This window comes from Sphaerodactylus townsendi, linkage group LG06, assembly GCF_021028975.2.
Source record: "Sphaerodactylus townsendi isolate TG3544 linkage group LG06, MPM_Stown_v2.3, whole genome shotgun sequence".
Taxonomy (NCBI): Eukaryota; Metazoa; Chordata; class Lepidosauria; order Squamata; family Sphaerodactylidae; genus Sphaerodactylus; species Sphaerodactylus townsendi.
The window spans coordinates 45,416,638-45,444,029 of record NC_059430.1 but is presented as its reverse complement, the minus strand read 5'-3'; the positions used below and the strand labels follow the sequence as shown (position 1 = coordinate 45,444,029).

Genomic DNA, 27,392 nt, shown 5'->3' with positions numbered 1-27,392 from the left:
TCCTTTTAACCAGAGATGGCAGGGATTGAACCTAGGACCTTCTGCATACCAAACAGATGCTCCACCACTGACCCATAGCCCATAAACTGTATCTGTTGAGTTACATATTTTATTAATGTTATTCATTTATTTATATCCCATCTTTGTGTTCAAGGACACCCAAGGCAGATCAAAATATGAAACATTTGAAAAGGCAGATCATAATTTCATACAGCTATGATGATCTGGACATTACTACAAAAGTTTGCAAGAAATAGAGTAGGCATATAATAGAACCAAGGAAGAAGATACTGAAGCATTATAAATATGAACGGACAAAATTAGGAAAGCAAACGCACAATGTTAGTTTTGTAACAAGCAAGGGATGATAGAAGATAGATGAGGTTGCTTTAATTTCTTACAGACTAACAGTAAAAAACCTAATGCCTTAAACCTAATGCTATTTACCAAATTTATCTCATAGAACCTTACTGCGATTATCAGTCTCTTCCTGTTTGGGAACAAACATTACATGTGCAAAACACTGTTTACTTAATACTTTCTTTCCATATGTGTGTATTGTCACCACCAGGAATTTGATTTCAATCCCCTTTTTAATTTCTCCTAAAGTAGCATGTCCAAGCATCAAAGCAGTTTCAAAGGGCTATATGGTCCTGAGAAAGTTACTAGTGTGGAATTCCCGGTTAAATTAAAGAAATTAAAATTTTATATATATAATTTCTTTAGTTTAAAAGTTACAAAAATAATTTCCAAGAACAAAACAATCTGAGGTGATAACTTCTGCTGAGGTGACTTTCACTTCACATCAATCCACTTTCTCATTCCTTTACATTTCTGAGATCTTATAAGCATTTGACTCCATTTCTAGTCTCCTAATGTTTTCTACCTATTTCTTTGGCCAGTTCTGCACTCCAAATAACACTAGGATGGACTCCAGTCAGAAATCTGTTTTCTAGGCAGTCAACATCACACTGTTTACTTCAGCATCTTCCTACTCTCAATTTAGAACAAAGTCAAACTGATGGACTCTCTCTCCCTTTCTGTACAAAACCCTTCACAAACTGTCTCCAGTATCAGCCCATCACCTCACTTTCTCATCCCCCTTCCCTCTACAACTTACCTGTCATTTTAAAGAAACACACACACACAACATTTTAAATCATTACATTGACAGAAGATGAATTGTTGGAGAATTATTGTTATCTTCAATTATTGCAAAGAAAGTCAGCAGAGACAAAACTGGAAGAACTAAGGCAGTGGCAAGGTCAAAGATGATAACAAAAAAAGCATATCAAAGAATATTTGTACTATTCAAATCCAGCATAATGACAATGATGACATTAACATGAAGATTTCGAAGGAACTCACTGTGCAGATCTCCAAACCCAGCTGCTTTATGTGGCAATGATATGATTCTAGAACGCATTACAAAAAGAGAAGAAGGTGTGAAGGAAGCCTAATTGAATCCCTTAGAAGATATTAATGATTAAAATAATTGTGCAGTAAGTCACACTGATAAATGATCTAATTGCTAAGGTCTAATAAACACTGGTTAATCATAAAATATGCTACCCCAATTTTCTTCTATGATGGAGAGAAGAAATGATACATGTTACTGACATAAATCTAAACTCCTGCAACACTTGCATGCCCCATATAATGAAAAAGTGAATCCATGAAGTATATATATATCCTTATCAATGTTTTGAAAGGAAATGAAATTATTAAGAATTTTAGCTGATGACAGAAAGTAGACGGCATAGCATCTGTTCTAAGTTTTTCTGAACAGAATACAGTTCATCTGTTTTTCCATAGGAAATCAAACTGCAGAAGGTAATACCCAGGTCCCCCAGACTAACCTGTAAAGTTGAAAACATAACAAAAACTTATTGAAACAACAGGAAGTCAGAAAGATAAGGCAGAGGACTGGTATATGATGTTCTATACATTAATTTTACATTTATTTTGGCCATATTGTTAAAAACCACCACTATCAACACATCAAGATCCTTTGCTCTCACAAGCTTCATTGTACATAACCACTGAAATGTTTTATTAGGAACATATTCTAAGCAAATGGTCCCCAATAGTCATTTGCCTCCATTACTGCCTCTCTCTTCCATGACTACTACAAATCCTTCATTAAAACAGTAATATAACAGAAATGCTTTGATAGGCTTATAAACTAGGTGACCTCCCATGAAGTCATTAGGTATCATACCGGAGAGGAGCTGGGGTGGTAAAATAACAGAAAAGTTTGTTTTCTTCTTTGGTAATGCATCTAAAATTGTTCCAACATTTGCTCTTAACTGTCTGTTAGGCAGGAAACCACTTTGGTTTTCATGAATAAATGTTTTTAGTATTCCCTTTAATCTTCTTGCTAAAATCACTGCACATATTTTATAGTCATTGTTTCGGAGTGAAATTAATCTGTAGTTTATAACATTGGTTGTCTCCTGGTCTTCCTGCCCCCATCCCCCATTGTTTCCAATGGGAGCTAATAGGAGATGGGGGCTACACCTTTGAGGGTCCATAACTTTGGACCCCCTGAACCAAATTTCACCAAACCTGGGTGGTATCATCAAAAGAGTCTCCTAAAGATACCCTAAAATTTTGGTGCTGCTAGCTTAACAATTGCACCCCTGACAGCAGGCAGCCCCCAAATTTCCCCAGATTCTCCTTTTAAATCCACCTCCTTCAGCATGGACTTAAAGGGAGAATGTGAGGTCCCCAGTTTAAACAACATTGAAAGTGATGCTGCTTCAGGATGGGAGAGAATCCACCCCAAAACAGCATCACTTTCAATGTTGTTTTAACTGGGGACTCCAGATTCTCCCTTTAAGGTAGATTTAAAAGAAGAATCTGGGCTCCCTAGTTTAAACACCATTGAAAGTGATGCTGCTTGGGGGTGGATTCCAGTTAGAGATGATGCTGACGTTTGTTTGGCAAATGTTTTGCTGGGGGTGATTTGTGAGAGATTTACATGCTTAATACCCACTTGCACTGGCTTCAAGCTGTTCCTCAGGCTAACAACCTACCTCATATGCTTGGTGTGAGGACAAAATTAGGAAAGAGAGTTGGTGAGGAGAGAGCCATGTATGTTTTGCTGGGGGGTGAGAGGTGTTTTGTGAGCTTGTGGTGCAAAAAATCATTGTTTAGTTGTGGTGGGGGAGGTTGGCCAAACTCAGGTTTTGTCCCTGGGCTCCAGTTTGCCTAGATATGCCTCTTCCCAGAGCTAGTGGTATCTTCCTTAGTCCTGCTAATTAGCTCTGAGCCAGAAGCCTGTGCTAGTTCAAGCTCTACATATTCAGCTGGTATCTCTCTGCAAGGCTCAGTTAACTCTTCCTCAGACAAGCTTGTCAGCTGCAGCAGGGTAGACCATGACGAGTTCTTTGGTTGACCCCCACCAATAGGGTATGGAGAGTCTTCTGCTCAGATAATAGTTTTTTTTGTTAACATAGGCTTCAATAAATAAAATCATGTCTACACATACAATCTACAATGAAAAAACACATGAACCAGAGCTCAATCAAGTTATCAATGCAGGGCAAAATCTATCATTAGATGGGGTGGCAGATCAAGGAGGGTGGCATGCAGTCAAGTTGCAAAAAAAAGAAGAATGCTAGGGTTGGAGTTCTTGGGTAGGGAAGCAATGGAGTCTGCCATCTTTTCATCTCTTCTGTGCTTCAGTGTATTGTTCCAATGTTTTCTTTATTTTCTCCTGTATTTCCATGTTGATCTTTCAGAATGTATAACTGTGCTTTAAATTTCCCCTTGATTTCTTGGATCTTGTGGAACTGGTCTCACATTCTTCCTTTTTTCTTTTTCTCTTCTGCTTCTTAACATTATTAATTACTAGCGGGGCCTGGCTACGCATTGCTGTGGCAATTATCCTTCTCATCACAGTCTGCAACCCACACAGATGTCCATGCAGGTCCAATAATCCGCAGCATAGCCTTTTGGGGTGGTCAAATGGAATCCCTCTTTCCCTTTTCAATTCACATTGTTATATGGTGGTGTCTTTTTTTTTAGTATACAGTAACCCTTTCCATTCTACAATGGAACTGTCCAGAGTGTGAATACCGCTGTCCATGAGGCTGGTTGACACGCACAGTCCTGGCTTGGGTAAGGCAGAACTGGGGCAAGAAGGCTATCCCAGTCAGGCAGCAGAGGCAGGGTGGTGAGGCGCTCAGATCGAGGCCAGCTCCCTGGGTTCTTAAAGGGCCACGTGCAAAAGAAGCGGAGCCAGTAGTGTTGGTTCGCCCCCACCCCGCGGATTTTCTTTGAAGAAAAAGGCAAACTCCAGCTCGCTTTTAGTAAAAGAGAGCTGTGGCAAATATGGGTGAGGAAGTGGGTAAGTGGTGGTTGGATGTGAGGGAGGGCAGAGTAAGGTGTGTGAGGATGAAGTGGATGTGTATGAAAGTATGTGTGTTGTGCGGTAGCAGTGGGTGAGGCACAGAGAGTGAAAGTTACCTGCGTGTGAGGGGGGGAACCCCACCTGGTGTCTCACATGGCAAAGTGTGTATGTGTTTCACTTCCCCTCGTATTACCTAACAGTATTACCTACTTGCTGTTTTCACAGCTCATCTCTGCCCATCTGCGCGAACATCCTAAGCCCTCATACCAAGCCCTCAGGCCACAGACAGACAGGCTGCACAAACATTCTAAGGGTGACAGTTAAACACAAACAGCTTCATGGCCTGGTGCGCCAGGAAAAAGATGTTTTACTTGGCTCAGGTATGGACTTTTGGCGCTTTGAAGGTCCAATTACCTGCCCGCAACAGGGAGGAACGTCCTGTGAAAATTTGGGAGCGATCCGTCCAGCCGTTTCAGCGTTAGGGAGTGACTAACAAAGTCACTGTTAGCTTTTTATATATATAGATAATAGTTCTCTTTGCTGAAATGCTGCATTTAGACTTTTACAGTATTTATCACCTTTTACTTTTGATCTCAATTTTAACAGGGTCAGTGGTAATTACTGATCTGCAGACAATGTTGTACTCATGTGAAAGCCTATTACATCTGCATTGAGTATTTTGCCATTGTTTAAGAAGAAAGCTTACAATTTAAAGCCTATGAAATTTACATTGACCTTTTGCCACTCTTCAAGAAGGCGGCTTAAAATTTCGTTCAACATACTTCAAACCCTTGAAGAGCACGACAGCAAAGTTTATACTAGTAACTTTCCAGCTTTAGGGGTGCTTTGAAGTGCTTTTTTCTTTACATTGTTATTAGACGATTGAGGTTCTTTACTTCTTTGTGATGTTTTGAGAACTCCTGGAGAACTGGAGGAGGGCTAATGTTATTCCCATCTTCAAAAAGGGAAAAAAAGAGGACCCAAACAATTACCGTCCAGTCAGCCTGACATCAATACCAGAAAAGATTCTGGAGTAAATCATTAGACAGTGTGTAAGCACTTAGAAGGGAATGATCACTAAAAATCAACATGGGTTTCTCAAAACCAAATCATGCTAGACTAATCTCATCTCTTTTTTTGATAGAGTGACACGCTTGGTAGATGAAGGGAATGCTGTTGATGTGGTATACCTAGTTTTTAGTAAAGCCTTTGAGAAGGTGCCCCATGACATTCTTGCAAGTAAGCTAGTAAAATGTGGACTGGACAATGTTACTGTTAGATGGATTTGCAATTGGTTGACAGACTGAGCAAAAAGAGTGCTCATCAATGGCTCATCTTCATCCTAGAGAGAAATGACTAGTGGGGTGCCACAGGGCTCTGTCCTGGTCCCAGTACTATTCAATATTTCTATCAATGACTTGGATAGTGAAATAGAGGGAATGCAAATCAAATTTGCAGATGATACCAGAAGACAGAGGCAGATTCTGCATGGGCCAAAAACAGCAGTGTGAAAATGGAGTGAAAACGGTGTAAACCCTTTTACACTCTTTCAAACCATTTCACACTGTTTTCACACCGTTTTCACACCATTGTTTTCAGCCCATGTGGAATCTGCCACAGTCGGGATTCAAAATGACCTGGACAGGTTAGAGAGACAGATCAAAGCTAACAAAATGAACTTCAACAGAGATAAATGTAAGACAACACTACATGTGAAAAGGATCTGGGAGTCCTAGTAGACCACAAGCTGAACATGAGTCAGCAGTGTGATATGGCAGCCCAGAAAGCCAATGGAGTACAGTGTCTAGATCAAGGGACATAATAGTATCTCTCTATTCTGGATTGGTCAGACCTTACCTGGAATAATGTGTTCAGTTCTGGTCACCACAATTCAAGAATGATATTGGCAAGTTGGAATGGGTCCAGAGGAGGGCAACCAAAATGGTAAAAGGTTTGGAATCCATGGCCTATGAGGAGAGACTTAGGGAGCTGGGTATGTTTAGATTGGCAAAGAGAAGGTTAAGGGGTGACATGATAGTCAAGTTTAAATATTTAAAGGGGTGTCATGTTGAAGAGAAAGCAAGTTTGTTTTCTGCTACTCTAGAGACTAGGACAAGGAGTAATGGGTTCAAGGTGCAGGAAAAGAGATTCTTCTGCCAAAGCTCAAACCTGCCCTCTCCACAGAGTTGCTTGTCAAGAGCAGCTCATAAATAAAATTGTTCTTTCCTTCAACAGCTCTCACTCGCACTAAACAGCTCTCACTAGATCAAAGGGTCTCCCTGCCCTCCATCTGAGCATACCTTGAATAAATTCTTCACGCTATCCCTTCCTCTACTTGCTAGATATAGCACCATTGCACAATTCTTCCATGCATCTCTAAAGTAAAAAAAGCAATGCCAGTGGAGACCTTTGATCTATCCTCAAGGCAGTTTACCAAGCATGTTATTCACATTTATCACACTGATACAATGGACTGGACTGGGTGGGGGCTGGATAGAGGTAAAGCAACCTTCTTCCCCCAGAGTTTCCCACAGCAAAATTCTTCCCTTCATTACTCACAATCTGTGTTAGTATTCACAGTACTTGCTTCTTCTGTCCAGCAAAGTATATATTATGCCATTCACATGTATTTATTGTGTGAGTAGAAACTGCTGTGGGATTAGCAGACTCTTCCGGGGCTTTTAGACTCTGTATGTGAGCCCTCTAGGTATGCAGTTGGAAGGTAGTACTTGTGAGAAGTCATAAACCTGACAGGAAGTACGAGTGAAAATCAAGGCAAAGCATCTGCTGAAAGAGTCATTTATGACATGGAGCAGAGACTGAACTCTGGGATTTACTTATTGGGTTTGTTTCTGGACAACACTCTGAAATGGTACCCAGAGGTTATTTTCCTCAGGGCTTTTCAGGTATGTGATAGGAAATGGCTGACCTGAAAGCCTGCCAGGTCCTTGGCTAACCTCTGAATGGGTTGTATATGCAGGGGGGGGGGGGTGGCAGCTGATTGATATTCTGTGAGTGACTGAAGCTTTCCAAGTGATGCTCCCCCACCCCTACACTGCTGTGGGACAATAATAATTGTGCTGATGATGCAGTGAGACTTTGGTATCAGTTTGGTACTGTGGGGCAAGTTGGGTGGGGAGTCTCTGGGTAGGGAACAAGGGAAAAAATGGCAGCACTGCAGCCAGGATTTACCAATCCAGGATTCATTGATCATGTGTGGACCCAATTCTGGTTTCGCTACCAGAATTGTGTGGACCCAATTCTGGTTTCACTAATCACAGCTACAATAAATATTTTTATTTTATTTATTTATACCCTTCCTTTATCCCTAATGGGGAACCCAGACAGCATACATTCTTCTCATCTCCTCCATAATGGTTTCTTGATTTCTGAACCAAGTCAAAAGCTACAAGTAATATATGGTTGCTTTTATTCCAGATACTGGATGTGCACTTCTTCTATGTGTAACAAATGAACACTGTCTGTGAGAAAGGAAATCTCTGTATTTTGAAATGATGCCCAATATTTTCTTGGAGGTAGCCCAACAATTTCTAACAGAAGAGAGTCAGTGAAATGTGAAGTTCTTGCTTTCCTCCCCAAACAATGTTCTACAGCTAACAGTAATAATCATGAATGAAACAGAAAGCCTAAAGATAATAACAAAACATAGTCAATATTTCAGAAACTGGGCAAAAAAATTCATAATACTATAAACTCAACAAGAGATTTCTTAAAAACTTTACTAAGTAATGACCACTACGCCTCCAAAATATTAGTACAAGAGATGCAGTTTTACATTTCCTTACTCCTCCTTGCATGATGAGTAAGAAAGTATTTTCTTATTTTTCTGTCTATCATTGAAAATACTGTCAAGATGTTCTCTTGCAGATACAATGTATCACTTATATAATTTCTATGACACACACATTCAGAAGGACTGAATTTAGCAAAATGAAAGGAGACATCACTACAGCAATTATCTGGTTTTACTGAGTCATTTAAGAAAAGAGATTTCTTATCTGTTTCCATACACTATTCAAACCTTCCTACTACCTAAACAGCTTAGGCCAGGATATTTGAAGGACCATCTTCTCCCATGCAGTCCAGCCTGCCCATTGAGATCTGCCTCCCAAATCCTGCTCTCTGTGTCTCTGCCTTGAGATGAGACAAATGGTGACTAGAGACAGATGTTGCCACACTGACCTATGGTGAGCTAAGGGAACCCTGTTTGGAGGACAGTGTTGTCTCTACCCATCTCAGCCAACCCTTGGGGTGTTTAGCAATGCAGTGCCAAAATGGGGAGCCTATTATTTGCATTGACTCAGTGAACCCACAAGGAAAAAGAACTATGTCTGAACTTGACCCCTTGCATAATGTCTCTCTCATGCCCTGGCAAGCATTCCCATCTCCAGCCCTGGACCATACACCCCTGTGAAGACAATGGATGTGTTATTGTGCTTGTCTGCCCGGTTTTATACTAATGCAATGCTTCTTCTTCTGACTAATGATTGTCTCATTTACATTGTCATTGTTCTACAGCTGCAATTTCATCAGCCAGTTTCCCCCTTAGAAGCACTCCCAAGCTTGAAACATCAAGCTGATGCCTCAACCCACTAGATCAATGACCCAATCATTAAGGTTGATGTCTGTCTCTTGTCTTTTCCCAGAAAGTAAGGACTTCTCTTTATCCAGGGAAATTAAAGATCACTCTGCATAACCGAGGGTCTGTTTTTCCCTATATGAAGCCCCTTCTCCCAGTAGCTAGTGTTCAATATCTCTGGACACTTCTTTGTCTGTGATGTTGCTCCACAATGTGTTCTTCTTCATCCAGAGCTAAGCACAGGTTGCTCTTCTCTGCTCATTGGATTATTCCACTCCAAGATCAGTTAACTATAACCCTTACTCCCCAGTTCTCTCATCTATTCCAGATCTATCTCCTCACAACTGCTTATATCATAGGACTATGTGTTCTGCTGCTTGGATTATTGTATACCCCCCACTATCCCTAAATAAAACTGTTAAACTTTATTCACTCTCCTGCGAGTTTTCATGCAAAAGCTCTCAAGATCTCATGCTGCCTGATCTTTTGCTAAGCTTAGGCTGATTCTGCATGGGCCAAAAACAGCACACCATTTTCACACCACTGTTTTTGGCCCATGCGGAATCAGCCTTAGAGTCTGCTCTCACTAATTCCCCACTCTAAAAGGGACAAATTCCCACCACTTCAGGTAACACAGGGGTGGTACCTTGCCTTGAGAATGTTCTCCCCCCTTGAGGCTCATCTGGCTCCTGCAATACTGTATTTTGAGTACCAAGCTAGAATGTTTCTTTTTATTCAAGCTTTTAACTGAGTTTTATCTTTTATTTACTTGCTTGCTTACTTATTCACTCACTTACTTATTAAAACATGCCTGCCCCTGAATCATACATAGCAAATGTGAAAGTGAGCAAGATCATATTTGCAGGTAGTAAAATCCAGCAGCCTAACATTTACATATTGTTTTTTAATTTTTAAAGATGAAGGATTTTTTCTTATGAGATTGGTATCTATATATTGCTGTTATTATTGTTTGATTTCTAACCTGCTCTTTCCCAACAAGTCAGGCTCAGGTTGATTTACGACATAATTAAATATATAATTTCAATTAAAATTATCAGAACTTCCAATATTAAAAGGTCTAGATGGCGGCAAACATTTTCAAGACCAATGATGGGAATATAAGAAGGCAAGCAGAAGGAAAAACCGCTGAATTTAGTATAGGGAATAACAGTAGATTCGCAATACTTAAAATAGGAAAATTGAAAAAGAAAGAATGGAAGGGTGGGGGTGGCCAGATAGATGAAACCTGTCTGTGATCTCAACCATATGCCTGGCGGAACAACTCAGTCTTACAAGTTCTGAAAAACTGTAGCAGATCTTACCAGGCCCTAGTCTCACTAGATACAGCATTCCACCAGGCCAGGGCCAGACTCAAAAAACCCCTCTGGTTGAGGACAGCCAGGTTACTTTGGGGGCAGGGACCACTAGAAGGTTACTTCCCAATAAGTGTAATGCTCTTGAGGGAGGTGGATATCAGCAGAAGCAGTCATGAAGGCACAATTTAGAGCTTTAAAGGTCAATACCGGAACCTTGAATCTGGAGCCATTGCAGCTGATAGGACAAGTTAGATATAAATGCTCCATGGTCAGGACCTATGCCACTGCATTTTGGAGTTTACAGGTCAGTCTCAGGGTAGTCCTGTGGAGAACGAGTTACAGTAGTCTAACCTGGAGGTGACTATTGCATGGGTCACAGTGGCCATCATAACAAGACAGGAAGGGGACCAGATGCTGGACCTGGCACACAGGTGGAAGAAATACCACTGGCTATATTTGTGACCTGTGTTTCCATTTATAAGGAGGCATTCAGTATCACTCCTAAACTTTTAACAATCTCTGCTGGTGTTAATCACATACCATCAAGAGTTGGTAACTGGCATTCCAATCCTGAATTTCCTCAGCCCACCCACAGGACTTCTGTCTTCGATGAATTCTATTTCAGTTGGACTGTACCACTGGGGCAGTATCTGGGCAGTGGTCCATCAACAGATATAGCTGTGTCATCTGCACACTGATGACAACCCATCCTGAAACTCTGGACTAGCTGGGTGAGGGGGTACATATATAAAAAAGGTACCTTTGGAAGGAGCTGAATTGCCTGTAGAATTCTTTGTCTGTGTCCAGAATTAAGTATTCCAATTTCCAACAGATCCTGATCCTCCATAACAATGCTTCCCTGAAACAAAGAGGAACAAATGCTGTGAATAGCTTGATACATAACATACTATTGGATTTAAAGCTGTATTGTTTTATTATTTAAATTTTATTTATATAGTGACATAAATGTGCATGTCCACAAGCAAGCCCCTGCCCCAAGGAACTTCCCAATTTAAAATCTGGTACACAAAAGAAAGGAAAAGGATGAGCAGTTCATGACCTGGACGCAGTTTCCCAACCCTTCGCCACTGGTTGCCTGCAGCTTTGAGTATAAATACTTCTGCCTAATTGATGAATACTTTATGGAACTAATGAAGTGAGCTCTGCCTCAGAAATGCTTATCCTGGAATAAATTTTGTTTATCTTTAAGATGTCACGGAAGTCCTCTTTCATTTTACTGCTATAGACTAACATGGCTAACCATCTGAAAATACAAAGAAGGCAGTGATCTGTTTGGTTATCATATTACAGGATCTGCATCTCTTGTGTAGTTTCAAAAGGCTTCTAAAAAGAAAGTATTTAGAAGAATCTTTAACTCCGAAAGGTGATTGCTTTGTGAGGGTGAGTTTTGATACTGTACTTGTTACTTGTCTTGTGCTCCAGTTTTCTGGAAGAAAGACAGGCTTATAAATATTTTAAATAAATAAATATTAGATAATGTTCTTATTAGCTCTTACTTTTTAAAGATATACACTATTCTGTAATAAATACTCAAATAATAATTTCATTCAACATATTGTACTTATATGAATGTGATCAGAATCAGGAGATCTTTGTTTAAAAGGAAAGCTACTAATAGTATCAACAGAGAAAACAAATCACCTCGTTAGTCATGTGTTATAGGAGCATTCTAGTCAATACACTGCCTATTTTTAGAAACTGATGAATTACAGAGATGGAAGCTGCTTTTGTGGGCATTTAAGAACATAAGAACATAAGAACAAGCCTGCTGGATCAGACCAAAGTCCATCTAGTCCAGCTCTCTGCTACTCGCAGTGGCCCACCAGGTGCCTTTGGGAACTCACATGTAGGATGTGAACGCAATGGCCTTCTGCGGCTGTTGCTCCCGATCACCTGGTCTGTTAAGGCATTTGCAATCTCAGATCAAGGAGGATCAAGATTGGTAGCCATAAATCGACTTCTCCTCCATAAATCTGTCCAAGCCCCTTTTAAAGCTATCCAGGTTAGTGGCCATCACCACCTCCTGTGGCAGCATATTCCAAACACCAATCACATGTTGCGTGAAGAAGTGTTTCCTTTTATTAGTTCTAATTCTTCCCCCCAGCATTTTCAATGTATGCCCCCTGGTTCTAGTATTGTGAGAAAGAGAGAAAAATTTCTCTCTGTCAACATTTTCTACCCCATGCATAATTTTGTAGACTTCAATCATATCCCCCCTCAGCCGCCTCCTCTCCAAACTAAAGAGTCCCAAACGCTGCAGCCTCCCTCTCCTCATAGGGAAGGTGCTCCAGTCCCTCAATCATCCTTGTTGCCCTTCTCTGCACTTTTTCTATCTCCTCAATATCCTTTTTGAGATGCGGTGACCAGAACTGGACACAGTACTCCAAGTGCAGTCGCACCACTCCAAGTGCGGTCTTTTTACTATGCTCTCACATCAGATCCTGATACCTACAGTTAGAGGACTGTATTGTAAGTTTACTTTTACTTTTATGAAATATATTATGAATACTATGGTGTAAGGGTTTAAAACACATTTTTTAATTTATTCGATAGTGGGGTGCTGTGTGGTTTCCAGGCTGTATGGCCGTGTTCTAGCAGCATTCTCTCCTGACGTTCACCTGCATCTGTGGCTGGCATCTTCAGAGGATCTGATAGTTGGAAAGGAAAGCAAGTGGAGTATATATACCTGTGAGTAAAGGTCAATAGGTGAGGCATCTGAATAGAAGTAGTCTGGACTTTGTTCCCTTTGATTATCTGTATTCATCCTGTGCCTGTGTGGAGCTGATATATACAGGTATATATACTCCACTTGCTTTCCCCAGTGATTCCGGCCGTGAAAGCCTTCCACAATACATTATACGATAGTAATTCCTCACCTCTCTCTTTTTGCTTTATATAGGTGAATTAGCAGATTGAGAAATCTTATTATTTAAAGCTTATGTTAATTGACATTATTGTATAATATGTGTATTTATATATTTATTTTTATGTGCAGAAAAACAAGTTTACTCCTGGAGGGGAGAGAAAAATCTTGCCTGCATAATGTAAGTGCACATGGGATAAGGCCTTTAAATTTTGAAAATTACAAGAAAAAGTGGAAAGTATTTAATGTATATATACTGATATTTGAATTTATACATTACAGATTGGATTGAGAAAGGACTACCAAAATAAAACCAAATCTGGAGCTTTTTAGCCAAATAAGACTGCTTACCTGTTGGATTATTTTGAAAACATTTAGAGTTGTTACCAGGAAACAAAATTATTTTGTGTATTATTGGTTAAGATAGGCCGAATCCCCACCGGGAAATTCAATCTAGATCAAACCAAGTTTGAAAATAAACTGCACCTTTTTATCGAGGTTTCAACCTCCCCACCGCAACATGTTTCCAGTGAAGACATCTAGGCCTATGTCAGATTCAAGAAATGTAACATTCCCCAATACCACACGATCGGCTTGGCAGGTCTCTCCTGATTGGCTGTCATGCCATGCTGGGGTGAGACCTTTTTTTCCTCCCATAAAAACGTGCTCATGTTATGACATTAGCATGTCAGGACATCTCCCCCGCCCAAGTTTCTGGTTGGTTATCATTCTCTCGGGCTCTTATGAGAACAGCACTGCGCACACTGATTGGTTGTAAGGCATTTGCATCATGCTCCACGGCGGGAAATTTGAACCAAGATTAGACCCCTGATCCTCCCCTCCAAATTGGATCAAAGATGTGTGTTTTTTAATATATTATTAATATAATATATAGTACTTTCAAGCAGGGATAAGGGGGAGAAGACTTTTAGCCAAAGCAAAGATGCGGGATAAGGGGGAGAATGAGTGCCAGAACCAGGATGAATCCTGGTTCGTCGATCAGGCAATGGGGAGTTCTTCCTGAATTCTTGATATTTTGCGTGAGTATCACATGATTAATTGGCCATGAGGAATCGGCTATATACTCACTTAGTGAGTTAAAGTGTGCCTTGGTGTAATTTCTATTGTCTCTACCCGTAGTTAAAACATGAAGGCCTTCTCATAGAGCTGATTTCAGAGCTAGAATTGAGTTCAGTGGCATCTCAGAGAGCAAAAAGATTTTTTTTGGGGGGGGGGGGTTATGTTTATGAAAACCAAAGCTCTGATGAATCGAACTAGCCCAGCTCTTGTAAAAGAGTAGAAGAAGAGTTTGGATTTATATCCCCCCCTTCTCTCCTGTAGGAGGCTCAAAGGGGCTTACAATCTCCTTGCCCTTCCCCCCCTAACAACAAACACCCTATGATGTGGGTGGGGCTGAGAGAGCTCCGAAAAGCTGTGACTAGCCCAAGGTCACCCAGCTGGCGTGTGTGGGAGTGTACAGGCTAATCTGAATTCCCCAGATAAGCCTCCACAGCTCAAGCAGCAGAGTGGGGAATCAAACCCGGTTCCTCCAGATTAGAATGCACCTGCTGTTAACCACTAAATTAAAATCATGCAATAAATGGATCTGCTTACCATGAAGAGAGTGAAAAGTGAAAGTGGGCCTAGAGGAAACATGTCTGTACAAGAATCTTGCTGCGTGGACATTCACCTCTACCACATAGCAAACACCTTGTGAGTAATTTTAAGATGTCTGTTTTGGCTGCAACAGTTGTACAATTCCCTCCCCCCCCTTTCAACAACAACAACAACGTCTTTATTGGCATACAAAACCAGACAAAATTTCAAAGTAAAACAAGATTAAAAAACACAGTTAAAATTACTAATTTCCAGTATAAAATTTGCAACAGTCTCACAAAAGAGCACATCAGAGCTGTTTAGGAGGTTGGGTATCTTGTAACACTCTTGCTACTGAGAACATTGCAAGAAAATAGAATTCATATATTTCGTGCGTATCTTATCATATTTAGGGCATACAAACAGAGAATGGTCAAGTGTTTCAACTGTAACCAGATCACAAGAACAAACCCTTTTAGAACGTTCTATATTCTTAAATCTTCCCTTCAGGAGAGCTGATGGCAGCACATTACATCTTGCAGTAGCCAAAGCTCTCCTCTGGGTGGGATTAATCAGCAGACGAAGATATGTTGCCATAATTCCATGCTCGCATGGGATTAATAAAGTAGTCGGGGAGCAGGTTGTCTTGGCTGCAAGAGTCAAATAATGAAAATCAAGATCCAAGAGCCTATTCTTAACTAGTCTGAAGGTTTCCACCTTTGTGAGCATAAGGAGTGATTCCAAAGGGAAACCTTTCTAAAGATCGAAGTATACCATTCTGGAATAAAGTGATCTGATAACAAAGAGGGAATATAACAATTGGTTCCCACTAGAAAATGTATATGCAGCCAATATTTTATGGCCCTTATCCATGCCAAGGTTTCTAGAGTTGTTTGGCCCATCTCGAAGCACAGCGCAGCATAAGGCACACAACTAGGGAGCCCATTAGTTTCCGAAGGAATTTGGAATGAAATAAATTAGATTATTTATTTATTGCCGAAATCCAAATGGGGGAACCATACAGTAACAAGGAACCAATCCTAGCATCAAAAATCTTCAAGGCAGCAGGAATGTATTGATTGCCTTTACTGTAGAAAAAGCGATATATTGCTGTCATGTTTGTATGTGCCGAGGTATTTACTGCTGGTCCCGCCCTTTCGCTCATTAGTAATTCATCTTTGACAATCTTATAAAATACACAGTAGAATCTAGTCACAAAGGCTGATTCCGCATGGGCCAAAAACAGCAGTTTGAAAATGGTGTGAAAATGGTGTAAAAGGGTTTAAAATGGTGTAAAAGGGTTTATACTGTTTTCACACCGTTTTCACACCACTGTTTTTGGCCCATGCGGAATCAGCCAAAGAGAAGCTAAGCTAACAAGGTTCAAATAAAGCCAAGCCACTCATGAAGACTGTTCATGACCATTGCCTAGAGACTCCATTTTAAATGTGGAAGCAGGACTTTCCAACCAGTTCTCATCATGACTTCTCCATGACATTTCTCCATGACATGACTTCTCCATGAGCTGGTTGGGAGCCATAATACTAGTTCCTGGTTTATTAACAGGGACATTTATATAACTCATAGACTTTTAGCCAAAGCAAAACTATATAAAATATAGAATTTTAAATGAAACAGAAAAATTATCAGACCAAAACATTCAGACAAAACATCTCTGTAAACTCTAAAAGTAAAAGTAATGAATGAATGATCAGCAAGGCAAAAAAAAAATCGTTCATGCAGAGTATTGGAAAATCTTCCAAATAGTTCTGTAACTGGCAAAGCACTGATGCTGACCAATGAAAAATAGAAACAATAACCTGGGGCAACAAGAAAATAGATATGTCAACTACAAATAAAAGAGGCTGAGGACAAAAATTCTAAAGTAAAGAATAAGCAAATATATTCAATATCAGATATGAGAGACTTGCATCTTGAGGCCACTTCTTATTACAGCTAAAGTGCTACTAAATCCCTGTGCAATTTACTGGGAAGCAGAGAATCCCAAGCCATGTTTTTCACGTCAGCATTCAGAAGAAATGAAAAACCTGGAAAAAAAACCAAATTTAACTTGAACTTTACAGCAACAGTCCTGGTCAGTTCAGTTCAGTTTTATTACAGCCATTAGGCCAGCAAAAAAGAGCAGACAGTCCTGGTCAAAGTAGTTGCTGACTTAGAGCTAGCTTCAAGATGGAGAACTGAAGAGGAAAAACAGTGTGATGCCCCCAAAACTGCAGGCAGAAAGCCATTTGAATAGTTTCAGTTTCAGGGCAGAGGGATTGTATCTATGTGGGAACTGCATTTAACAATTGGGATACAATTTTGGAGCACCTGGATTGCCACAGAGAGAAGCCATAACATATTTTCTTGTTTACTTAGAAGACTTGATCAGTGGTACAGCCAAAGGCAATGACTGCAGCATGTAAATCATGGGTTATCTATAAAATATTCCACAATTGGCCTAGTTATAGAAAGTCTATCTCATTCAATTTCCAGTTTTGCTTGGAGGGCTGTTTGCCCATTCCTGTATATATTCTTGCTAAAGCTGGATTCTTATCTCATGTAAAGCACACTGCATGTCTATTATAAAGTCTTATTGAACTTATTTTAACAGTCTATGTAGAAATTTTACAGTACTGGAACCCCCAAGGCTGAATAGAAACAACTTCAATTGCATCAAAATTGTTTCTAAAAATACAAAAATGGTTGATTAAAGCCTTTTTTCCAAATTGTTCCAACAATTTGCTTTGCACAGGAAGAGGGCTGGATTTTGCTTATCCTTTCCATTTCAGCAGCTGGGGGCCTCTCACTCCTGTTACTGTGGCAACAAGATGACTGCTGTGATAAGATCTTATGTACTTCTTAAGAAGGGTTCTTAACCTTTGTCACAGCAAGCTTCTGCAACTGAACAAAATATTTTAAATTATTCATTTAAAATGTTGCTCTTAGAATTGCAAGATTTTAAACTACTTTAATACATGTGGCTTCTTTACCTGAACAGTAGAAATGAAAGATCCTTCAGCTCTGTCATGGATAAGCCCGTTCTAAAAAAGTCTAAACAAACAAACAAACAAACCTCTTCTAAACTTCATTCTCTCATTTTTGGTACAATCTACCCAATTACTGACTATATTTCCCACTTTGTCATCCAAAATCTCCTGTAACTAGAGAATCTGTATTGATGAAGGTAGAGAAAGAAGATTCCTTTGCTGAAGGCCAACTTGCCTTTCTATTCCACAGTTCAACAAAACTATAAGTAACTTGTTTTGATAACATGACAAATAAAAAGGACTCAGAGCAAATAAACCTTTTCACTTAAGGAGCTTCATAGGCATGCATACAAAGAAAATGCCTGGAAGCCATTTTGACATTGTAAATTTTACTGATTTTTCACCTTGACACAAAACACAACTAGGTATGCATGAGGTAATTTTTAATTTCAATAAAGATACCATATTGACTTCACAGTAAATTCAAAATATAATTTTAATCATATTCACAAATCCAGCAACAATCTTGGATATAGAATTTAATGCCTGGGAACTAATTCTAGAACACTTGAGAGAACTGCACCATAGGAGCATCAGTTTCAAAACTAGCTCTCAAAGATTGTATACATGTCCAGAATGATCACTCTATAGCCTTTCTTATCGGTAGAAATTCACATTCTGTGCCAACTAGAAAAAATGACCTGTTCCATTCCTGCCTTTAGTAGCTTAATCTTCAGGACAGCTCATAAATAATCATGATCTCCAGTTAAATCTGCATAAACTTCTTGTTAAAGCACAGGAGCAGCGGTGAGCAACAAGCTCGTAACTGGATACCATAAAAAAGACAATCATTTTTTAACAGTCCACTGCTACTGTCCACACACTATGTTAAACACATTAGTGGAACTATGTAGATTACCAGTTCAAATACTTTGCTAAATTTTAGTGTTATACCACGAATTACCACAGTAATCTTATTCAGAATGAAATGTAAATAGTTGCTGCTATTTACTAATGACCTTACATTCAGTAGCAGTACCAATGCTGAAATTATATTCTGTAACTCAAGAACTTCTAAAGCATTATAATAGCTATTCAAGGCATCTTCCTATTATTATTATTATTATTATTATTATTATTATTATTATTATTATTATTAATTTAATTCTTCACACACACAGTATTCAACATCTAATGAAAGTCTCTCTCAAAGACAATATATAATGTATTCCTATCAGTGGTGGGATCCAAAAATTTTAGTAACAGGTTCCCATGGTGGTGGGATTCAAACTGTGGCATAGCACCAATGGGGCTGGGTGGGGCACAATGGGGGCATGGCCGGGCATTCTGGGGGTGGGGCATTCCTGGGTGGGGCTGTGGCAAGGACGCAGCTGCTACACCAGTCCTTGGGTGGGAAACAGATGCATGCAGGTGCAGGCTGCCACGCACGCCGGTGCACCTCCTGCTAGACTGCTTCAAGTTCTGTGCGCTACTGCTGAGAGGAGGGGCGTAACTAAGACAAAAATCACGTGGCAAAATCACCAATTAGTAACTCCCTCTCGGCACACACAAATATTTAGTAACCTACTCTCAGGAACCTGTGAGAACCTGCTGGATCCCACCTCTGATTCCTATGATAAAAGTTCTCACTGCCATGTATGTGAGAACTAGAAATTAATAATAACATGTTTTCAAATAACTATTCTGTGTTTACGATCAGAAAATTCAAAGACGTTCTGTAACAGGATTATGAAATGCTACATGAAAAGCCAAAGCACAGGTTCAGAGTTATAGATTACACTGTAGTTATGCTGAATTACTCAATGTGCTTGGGACCTTCATCTGGATGACAAAGTAATACTGTACGAATTTAATGAATGAGGAAGGGAATGAGGAAGGGAAATGAGTGAGGAAATGAATAAGGGAGGGAAATGACTTACCAGTTATCTGGTTTTGATGGTGTGAAGAGTTCAGGAACATTCTGAAAGTGTCAGTTGGAGGATGTGGCTCAGAACACAGGAAGGGCAGTTAGTGAGTGAGGGTTTAACTGAAGCTGAAGCCCAGTTCGTTTTCTCCTGAGGTTTTTTTTCTTAATTAATTCATTAGAGCAACTTGTAAGCTTGCCTGTTATATGTAATAAACTACAAAAAAGAAGAAGTTTCTATGAGTGTATTGAATCAATAAGCAATTCAAGTAGAAGGGGACTGTGGAGTCTTCCTTGACATAGTGGCAAGCGGAGGGATTTTGAAATACACTCAGTGAGCATTTTGTTGGCAAGCAAAGAGTGTAAATTTGCTCTAGTACAAACCACAGATTTCAGTTGAATGTGCAGATGGACGAACCAGTAGTGAAACCTCGATCTAAAAAGGTGAATGAAGTGCAGGTCACACTGGAAGAGCCCAGAATATGCACACCATTTTCTCAGCTGAGCCAGAATCAAGCAGCAGAGTGGTAGCTCAAGAGTTGGGAGCCACGGGACAGCTGTTGAATGGCAAGGAGTTGAGATACCTGGATGACAATGACCAAGAAAGGTCTGTAGTACACCCCAGATGACTACCCAGAGTTAATGCAACCAGGCGGGATGAGTATAGATACAGGCGATTCCTCAGTACCAACCAGCACTGAGGGATGGATGAGGATGCTGCAAACGTTTATGCACGCACAAGAAACCACCATGAACTTGCTGATGCAGGATAGACAGAGGGAGTCGACTGCAGCTTGGCAGAAGAGACAGTTCCCCAGGTATCAGCAGGGTGAGTCAGTGGAAAGTTTTTTAGCTTTGTTTGAAGCTGCCTTGAGAGAAAATGAAGTTCCCAGAACAGCAAGTGAGGGCGTTATGGCCTTGCGTTGCTGGAGATTTAGCTCAGTTATTAGGTGAACTTACACTTGGGGAAGAAGCCACCTATGAGAATTTTAAAAGGCAGGCCTTAGCCAGATTTGGAAAATCCGAGATCCAGTTGAGAGAAGAACTGAGGGGAGCTTTCCCTAAGAGGAAGGAGAGCTATGTTGCTTTTATGGCTCGATTGAAACTTATAGTTCAGCAATGGTATAGAGCTGCAAAGGTTCAGTCCATAGAAGACTTTTTTGCAACTTGATAGCAAGAGAGCAATTTTTCACACACTCCCCGAAGGAAATCTCAGCTCTTGTTCAAGCTAAAGAGAACTTAGATTTATCTGACTTGGCTGCTTTCGCAGACCAGATGGCCGCCATAAAAAGCAAGGAAAGAAAACCAGCACGTTTTGTATCAGAGAGAATTGTTTAAAACCAACCCGAGAAATATTGAGTTTACGGGTAAAGATGGAGAAAAAGTTTGCTTCAGAGAAAGGACTTCTTTCCAAGGCCCAGTAAACCGGCTGAGATCTATACACCAAGGAATATAATCTGCTTTTTGTGTGGAGAAAGGGGTCACTTCAAATCACAATGTGCAAGAAATAAGAGAGAAACAAGAGTGCAACATGTTGGAAATAATCGGGTTTTGATTGCAAAATGAAGATTGGGAGGAGATGAATAAGTCACCAGGTAGTTCTGCGTGGTCCAGGTAAAGAGAAGAGCCGGTCACCGTGGTGTTGAAGAGCTCTGCTAAGTCCCTGGAGAAACTCTGCGCTGACAACTAAGAGATATGCTGGTGATGAGGAACTTGTTAAATCCACTGAACAAGAACCAAGAGTGAGAATGGGAGAGTTACAGCTGGTTGATGTAAATAGTGTGATATCTGAGGAACAGAGACAGTGGGTTGGAGATCTCAGGGCTATGAAAGTGTTACTTGGGGGGAAGTTGTGGGTGGAAGGTTCTGTTGACACAGGGGCAGATATAAGTTCTATCAACAGAAAGTTGTTAAAGCAAATAAGTCATCAGTTGGTGGGAAGGATGCAGGTTACCCCATATGAAGGACCCCTATGTACTTAGATTTAGTACTGATTCATATCCAGACTCCCAGAATTGAAAAGGACATATATGCCATTGTACATGATGTTTCTGATATGCCTTTTATAATTGGAGCAGATGTGTTGTACCAATCTAGACAAATGAACGCAGTAGTTACTAGGTCAAAGGCTAAAACAAGCACTGAGAAAAGAGAGAAACAGAAGGCTCAAAGGGGAATTAGTAGATATACATGAAATGTTTCCAACTTTATTTCCTTAAGCTGGAAAAAAACTTAAGTCAAATATAGGTGAGCAAAAAAGAAAAAGTGGGGTGGAAGTGGAGTTGACAGCAAAGCTGAGTTAACTAAGTCACAATTGGAGGAAAAGAAAAGATGAGTCATTAAGCACTCCTAGTCCAGCTATGGAAGTTGAAACTTTCCATTTTGAGGATAAAGAAAATGTATGTCATGAAAGGTCTGAGCAGTTTAAAACTGAACAAAGATCATGTACTACTTTAAAAGAGTTATGTGAAAAGGCAGAGGTGGCTTCTGGAGAAGTATCTAAAGAAAATCCTGAGAGATTTATATGGCAATCTGGCTTATTGTATCGCCAAAAATGGAGGCAGGGCTTTTCTGAGAAGGGAAAAGTAACCTTACAGTTAGTAATTCCAAGAAAGTACAGGGAAGAAATTTTAGAACTGGCTCATAGTGTCCCATTGGCTGGACATCTAGGAATAAGAAGGACTATGGAAAGAATTCAAAGGCAGTTTTTTTGGCCAGGGTTGACTAAAGCAGTTAAGGATTTTTGCAAGACATGTGATGTATGTCAACGGGTTGGGCATGCTACTGATAGAACTAGGTGTGAGCTACGACCCTACCCAGTAATTGATGAACCCTTTGCAAGGGTCAGTTTGGACATTTTAGGTCCTTTACCTAAAAGTAGTTCGGGAAAACAGTATATTGTAGTTATAGTTGACCATGCAACCAGATTTCCTTGTGCCTTTTGTGTGAGAAACATTACATCTGTGTCAGTAGCTAAGGCCTTAATGGAATTTGTGTCCACATATGGTGTGATGAAAGTACTAATGACTGATCAAGCCCCTAATTTGATGTCACAGGTGATGAAAATTTTCTGTGAGTTGGCTGAGGTTCAGCATGCCCCTGTAGTGGCGTATAACCCTCAGTCAAATGGTGTAGTGGAGAGGGCCATTCAGAACTACGGACAATTGTTGAAGTCTTATGTACTAAAGCATTCAAATTCATGGGATGCAAGCGGTACCATATTTGACGTTTGCTCTCCGTGATTCAGTCCAAGAAAGCCTAGGATTTAGTCCAAATCCAGTTATTGTTTTGAGTAAGAGATATCCAAGAGGTCCTTTGGAAGCTTAGCTGGAAAGGAGCAAAATTGGGAAGGCTTTACTGACAACTCTTGTCCCAAGGATGTAAATGCATATTTCTGTGAGCTGCAAAAGAACTCACTGCGAGGAAGTAAGGACAGCTGCAGCAGAGAATTTGAAGCAGAGCTCAGCAAAAGCAAAGACCTTACTTTGATGTTAAGGCTAGACCACGCGAGCTTTGCAGTGGGTAATAAAGTTTTATTACTGTCAGTGGATAGAAAGCCTGTTAAAGTTGGATGTGGCTTGGAAGGGACTCTTATAGTGATAATACAGGTTTTACCCAATGACAATTATGTAATTCAAAGAAGATGATGCGGCAGAGAACTGTGCATCTCTGCGAATAGGTTGAAACCCGTATTGTAGAGAGATCGGTAATGACTTTTCCAGTACAAGTTGACACTAGCACGCATAGATGAGTTTGTAGGAATGGAATTTTGAGGAAGTGTTCTTGATGTGAGTAAAGGATTCGAATTTCAAGATGGTTTATCAGAAGGGCAATGTAAAAGCAAGTTAGACATTTGTTAAAAAAGGACTTTTGAATTGTTGTTTTCACTGAACAGCCCGGTTTGAAGCTCCACCCTGATTTCCCACCACATTGACATCTGGAAGTGTTTCCGCTTTCCTAATAAAATACACACACCATACTCCTATATTAACAATCGGGTATGAAAGAAGTTGTGGAGAAGGAGGTTAAACAAATGTTGAAGTGGGATATTATTGAGGCCTCAGTAACAGTGCATGGGGAGCAACCCATAGTACCTAGTGAAGAAAAGAAAGCAAGAAGTGTCTGAGGGGTGACCCTCTCCTGAATTCAGACTGTGTGTGTAGACTTTAGAAAGGTTAATCTAATGACAACTCTTGATCCTTGTATCCCACACCTCACACACACCCGCTTTGGAGGAATTGGTGGAAAGATTAGCTAGTGCTAAGTTTATAAGCACCTTGGACTGTTCAAAGGGGTATTGGCAAATTCCCCTAACTAAAGAAGCCTCTGAGAAGAAACAGCCTTTGTATGCGGGCTTTGGGGCATTTTCTGTTCAATTCTAAAAGAGAGGAGAATGCCTTTTTTGGGTTAAGCGGAGCTGGTCCAAAACCTTCCAGAGGTTGATTGATTAAAGGTTCTTACTGGGTTAGATTATGCCTTTGGTTATCAGGGATGATATAGCCATCATATGTCCTCGATTCCTGGGAGACCCATTTTGAAACATATACGAATCGGTTTTACCCAGAAGGTTCAGGAAGCTGGGTTAACTTTGGAGGACCTGATAAGTGTCAATTTGGATGGAAGAATTTGATATACCTTGGTCACTGTGTCGTCAACCTTGGTCAAATTAAGCCTCTTGAAGCTAAGGTTGCCAGTATTAAGAATTGGCCTATTCCAACCACAAAAAAGGATATTCCAGTCCTTTTAGGATTAGTTGGAGTTTTATAGGAAAGTTCATACCTCAACTAAAGTGAACTAGCTACACCATTATCAGACTTATGTGTAAAAAGCGAGCTCCATTTAAAGTTGTTTGGGAAGCCGCATAGATGTCAAAATACTTTTGGCCACGGGTAAAAAGGGCTGTTGTGAAATGCTCCAGTATTAGTTGCTCCTGATTTTAACAAAACCATTTGGAAGTGTATGAACTGATAAAGCCTGAATCGAGGGAGTTTAGGTGCTACATTAGTTCAGAAAGGCGAAGACCAATTGATGGCATCCAATAGTTTGCCTTAGGAGAAAGCTGGTACCTAGGGAACATGCATACTCACCGATCGAGAAGGAATGCCTCGCCATGGTGTGGGGAATCAAAAAATTCCATCCTTACCTAATAGGGTCTAAGTTTATTGTAAGATCTGACCATAATCCTTTGGCCTTTTTGAGCAAGATGAAAAACAGCAATGCTCGTATTTTGAGATGGTCCTTAGCCCTACAAGATTATGAATTTGAGATTCGACATGTAAAGGGTAAGGACAATATTATTGCTGATGCACTAAGTCGTCAGGGTAATGGTTAATTATATATAATTGCCTGTATGATATGATTGGATCTAACTGAAATTTTGAGACATTTAGCCCCTAAATTTCAGCTGAAAAGGGGCATGTGAAGAGTTCAGGAACATTCTGAAAGTGTCAGTTGGAGGATGTGGCTCAGAACACAGGAAGGGCAGTTAGTGAGTGAGGGTTTAACTGAAGCTGAAGCCCAGTTCGTTTTTTCCTGAGGTTTTCTTTTGTTAATTCGTTAGAGCAACTTGTAAGCTTGCCTGTTATATGTAATAAACTACAAAAAAGAAGAAGTTTCTATGAGTGTATTGAATCAATAAGCAATTCAAGTAGAAGGGGACTGTGGAGTCTTCCTTGACAGATGGGTACTAGAAAAATGATGGGAGTGAAGTATATGAAAATTATATTCCTGGTGGAGTTGGAGGTGGTGGTTGTTTTTGTTTCTGGAGAAAATTCTGGAGGCAGGTGAATCTTTCAATGGTATGGAGAAAAACATTAAGTCTCTATTAAAAGGGACAATCCTATTGTTAAGGTCTGCTCACTTAGCTACAAGAAAATAAAAGAAGACAAAATTTTACAGTGAATTTCATTAAGGACCATAAAGCAATGGTCAGAGATTGGAGAAACCTGAGAAAATTATATTCCTGGTGGAGTTGGAGGTGGTTGTTGTTTTTGTTTCTGGAGAAAATTCTGGAGGCAGGTGAATCTTTCAATGGTATGGAGAAAAACATTAAGTCTCTATTAAAAGGGACAATCCTATTGTTAAGGTCTGCTCACTTAGCTACAAGAAAATAAAAGAAGACAAAATTTTACAGTGAATTTCATTAAGGACCATAAAGCAATGGTCAGAGATTGGAGAAACCTGAGTTTCAATTCCTACTGGATCTTGAGGTATACTGGGTGACTTTGGGCCAGTCACTGTCTGTGTGCCTAACAAGGTTGTTGCCAGCATGAAATGGAGGAGGGACAACTATTTTTGGCATCCTCAGAAATTTGGAAGAAGGACAATATGAAAATGCAGTGTGTTGCCAGTTATCATTTAGACTGGCAGTAGTCTTCAACATCTCTGCCTTCCAAAGCTCTGCTATCTTAGATCCTTTCAACTAGATCTATCAGGAACAGAACATAACTCAGGCTGCCCTTTCCTTTGTATGTTTACCTGGGAGTAAGCCACATTGAGCACAATGGGACTTCTGAGTTGATATCTAAAGGATTGCACTGTCTGTTCTCTGACACTGAATGATGCCACTCTCTCCTTTGGCTTAATGTGGCCAACAGAAAAAAAAATGTCCTACCACTTTAACTGAGGCTTAATGGGCTGTTGTTAACCCCCATGCCATGCAAAGATTTGCTTGCCCATTTGCAAACATTAAGTCTCAAGTAAAGGGACAGGATTTTTTTTCTTCCAGTTGTTGGCAACTCTGGGTGCCCCAATAGAAAAGAAGGCAGCCCAATGAGCAAGTTGTGTGGCTTATTTTCATGCCTCACCTCTTTTGTACAACCTCTTATAGAAGATTGCTATAAGCTCTAAATTTATCAATGAATCTTTTCCTTAAAATTTTTCCTTAAATTTATATTTTCCTTAAATTTATCAATGAATCTTTTCCATTTGATAAATCTGACCCAGATGATTCACCTCCTAATTATCAAAATATCTTTGCCTCCTAGAAAGTCTGTGTTCCTAAAATCTCTTTAGTATTCATTAACATATATCATATTTGTGAGCCTCCTACTCCATTCTCTGTGATGAAAAAAATCCATAATTCCAGATAACAAGCAGGAACTTCTGGGTCCACTCATGAGATTTCTTGTTAAAAGCTCCTTATAACATTTTACAATATTATCCCAGTTTGTTTGTGTGTTTAAAAAAAGCTAGGTTTGATTCCCCGCTCTTCCACCACAGCTGTGGAGGTTTATCTGGGGAACTAGAACACACCAGCTGGGTAACTTTGGGCTAGTCACAGCTCTATGGAGCTCTCTTAGTCCCACCCACCTCACAGGGTGTTTGTTGTCAGGGGAGGGGGAAGGGGAAGGGAAAGTTTAAGCTCCTTTGAGTCTCCTACAGGAGAATACGCCACATACACTGTTTTGTATGTATTTTATTCTGTTTGTAACTCTTGTAAAAGTTGTTTTAATTATGTATGTTTTATAATATTAATATGTTTTATAATATTTTAATTTTAATGATGATACAATTGATTTTATCATGTATGTTTTAAATTGTCAGCTGCCTTGGCAGCCCTTGTAAGGGCAGAAAGATGGCATATAAATTTTGTAAATAAATAAGAATGATGCAAACTGCTTCAGCTCTCCATTGTGTAGGAAAGTGGGATATAAGTGAAATAAATAAATAATAAAAACAGCTGAATATGAGGATAATAAAAGATAGATTTGTAAGTGGGGGGGA

The 27,392-nt window shown here is 39.9% G+C and overlaps 1 protein-coding gene across 19 annotated transcripts in view; it reads right to left on the bottom strand.

The window, feature by feature from the left end:
- The window catches only part of ANKS1B (ankyrin repeat and sterile alpha motif domain containing 1B), a 462,906-nt gene that overhangs the window by 189,280 nt on the left and 246,234 nt on the right, over positions 1-27,392 (bottom strand). For all 19 annotated transcript variants that reach the window (XM_048500513.1, XM_048500514.1, XM_048500506.1 and 16 more), the window contains one exon: positions 11,034-11,132. In XM_048500513.1, coding sequence (XP_048356470.1) covers positions 11,034-11,132 — 99 coding nt within the window. The remainder of the gene's footprint in view (positions 1-11,033; positions 11,133-27,392) is intronic.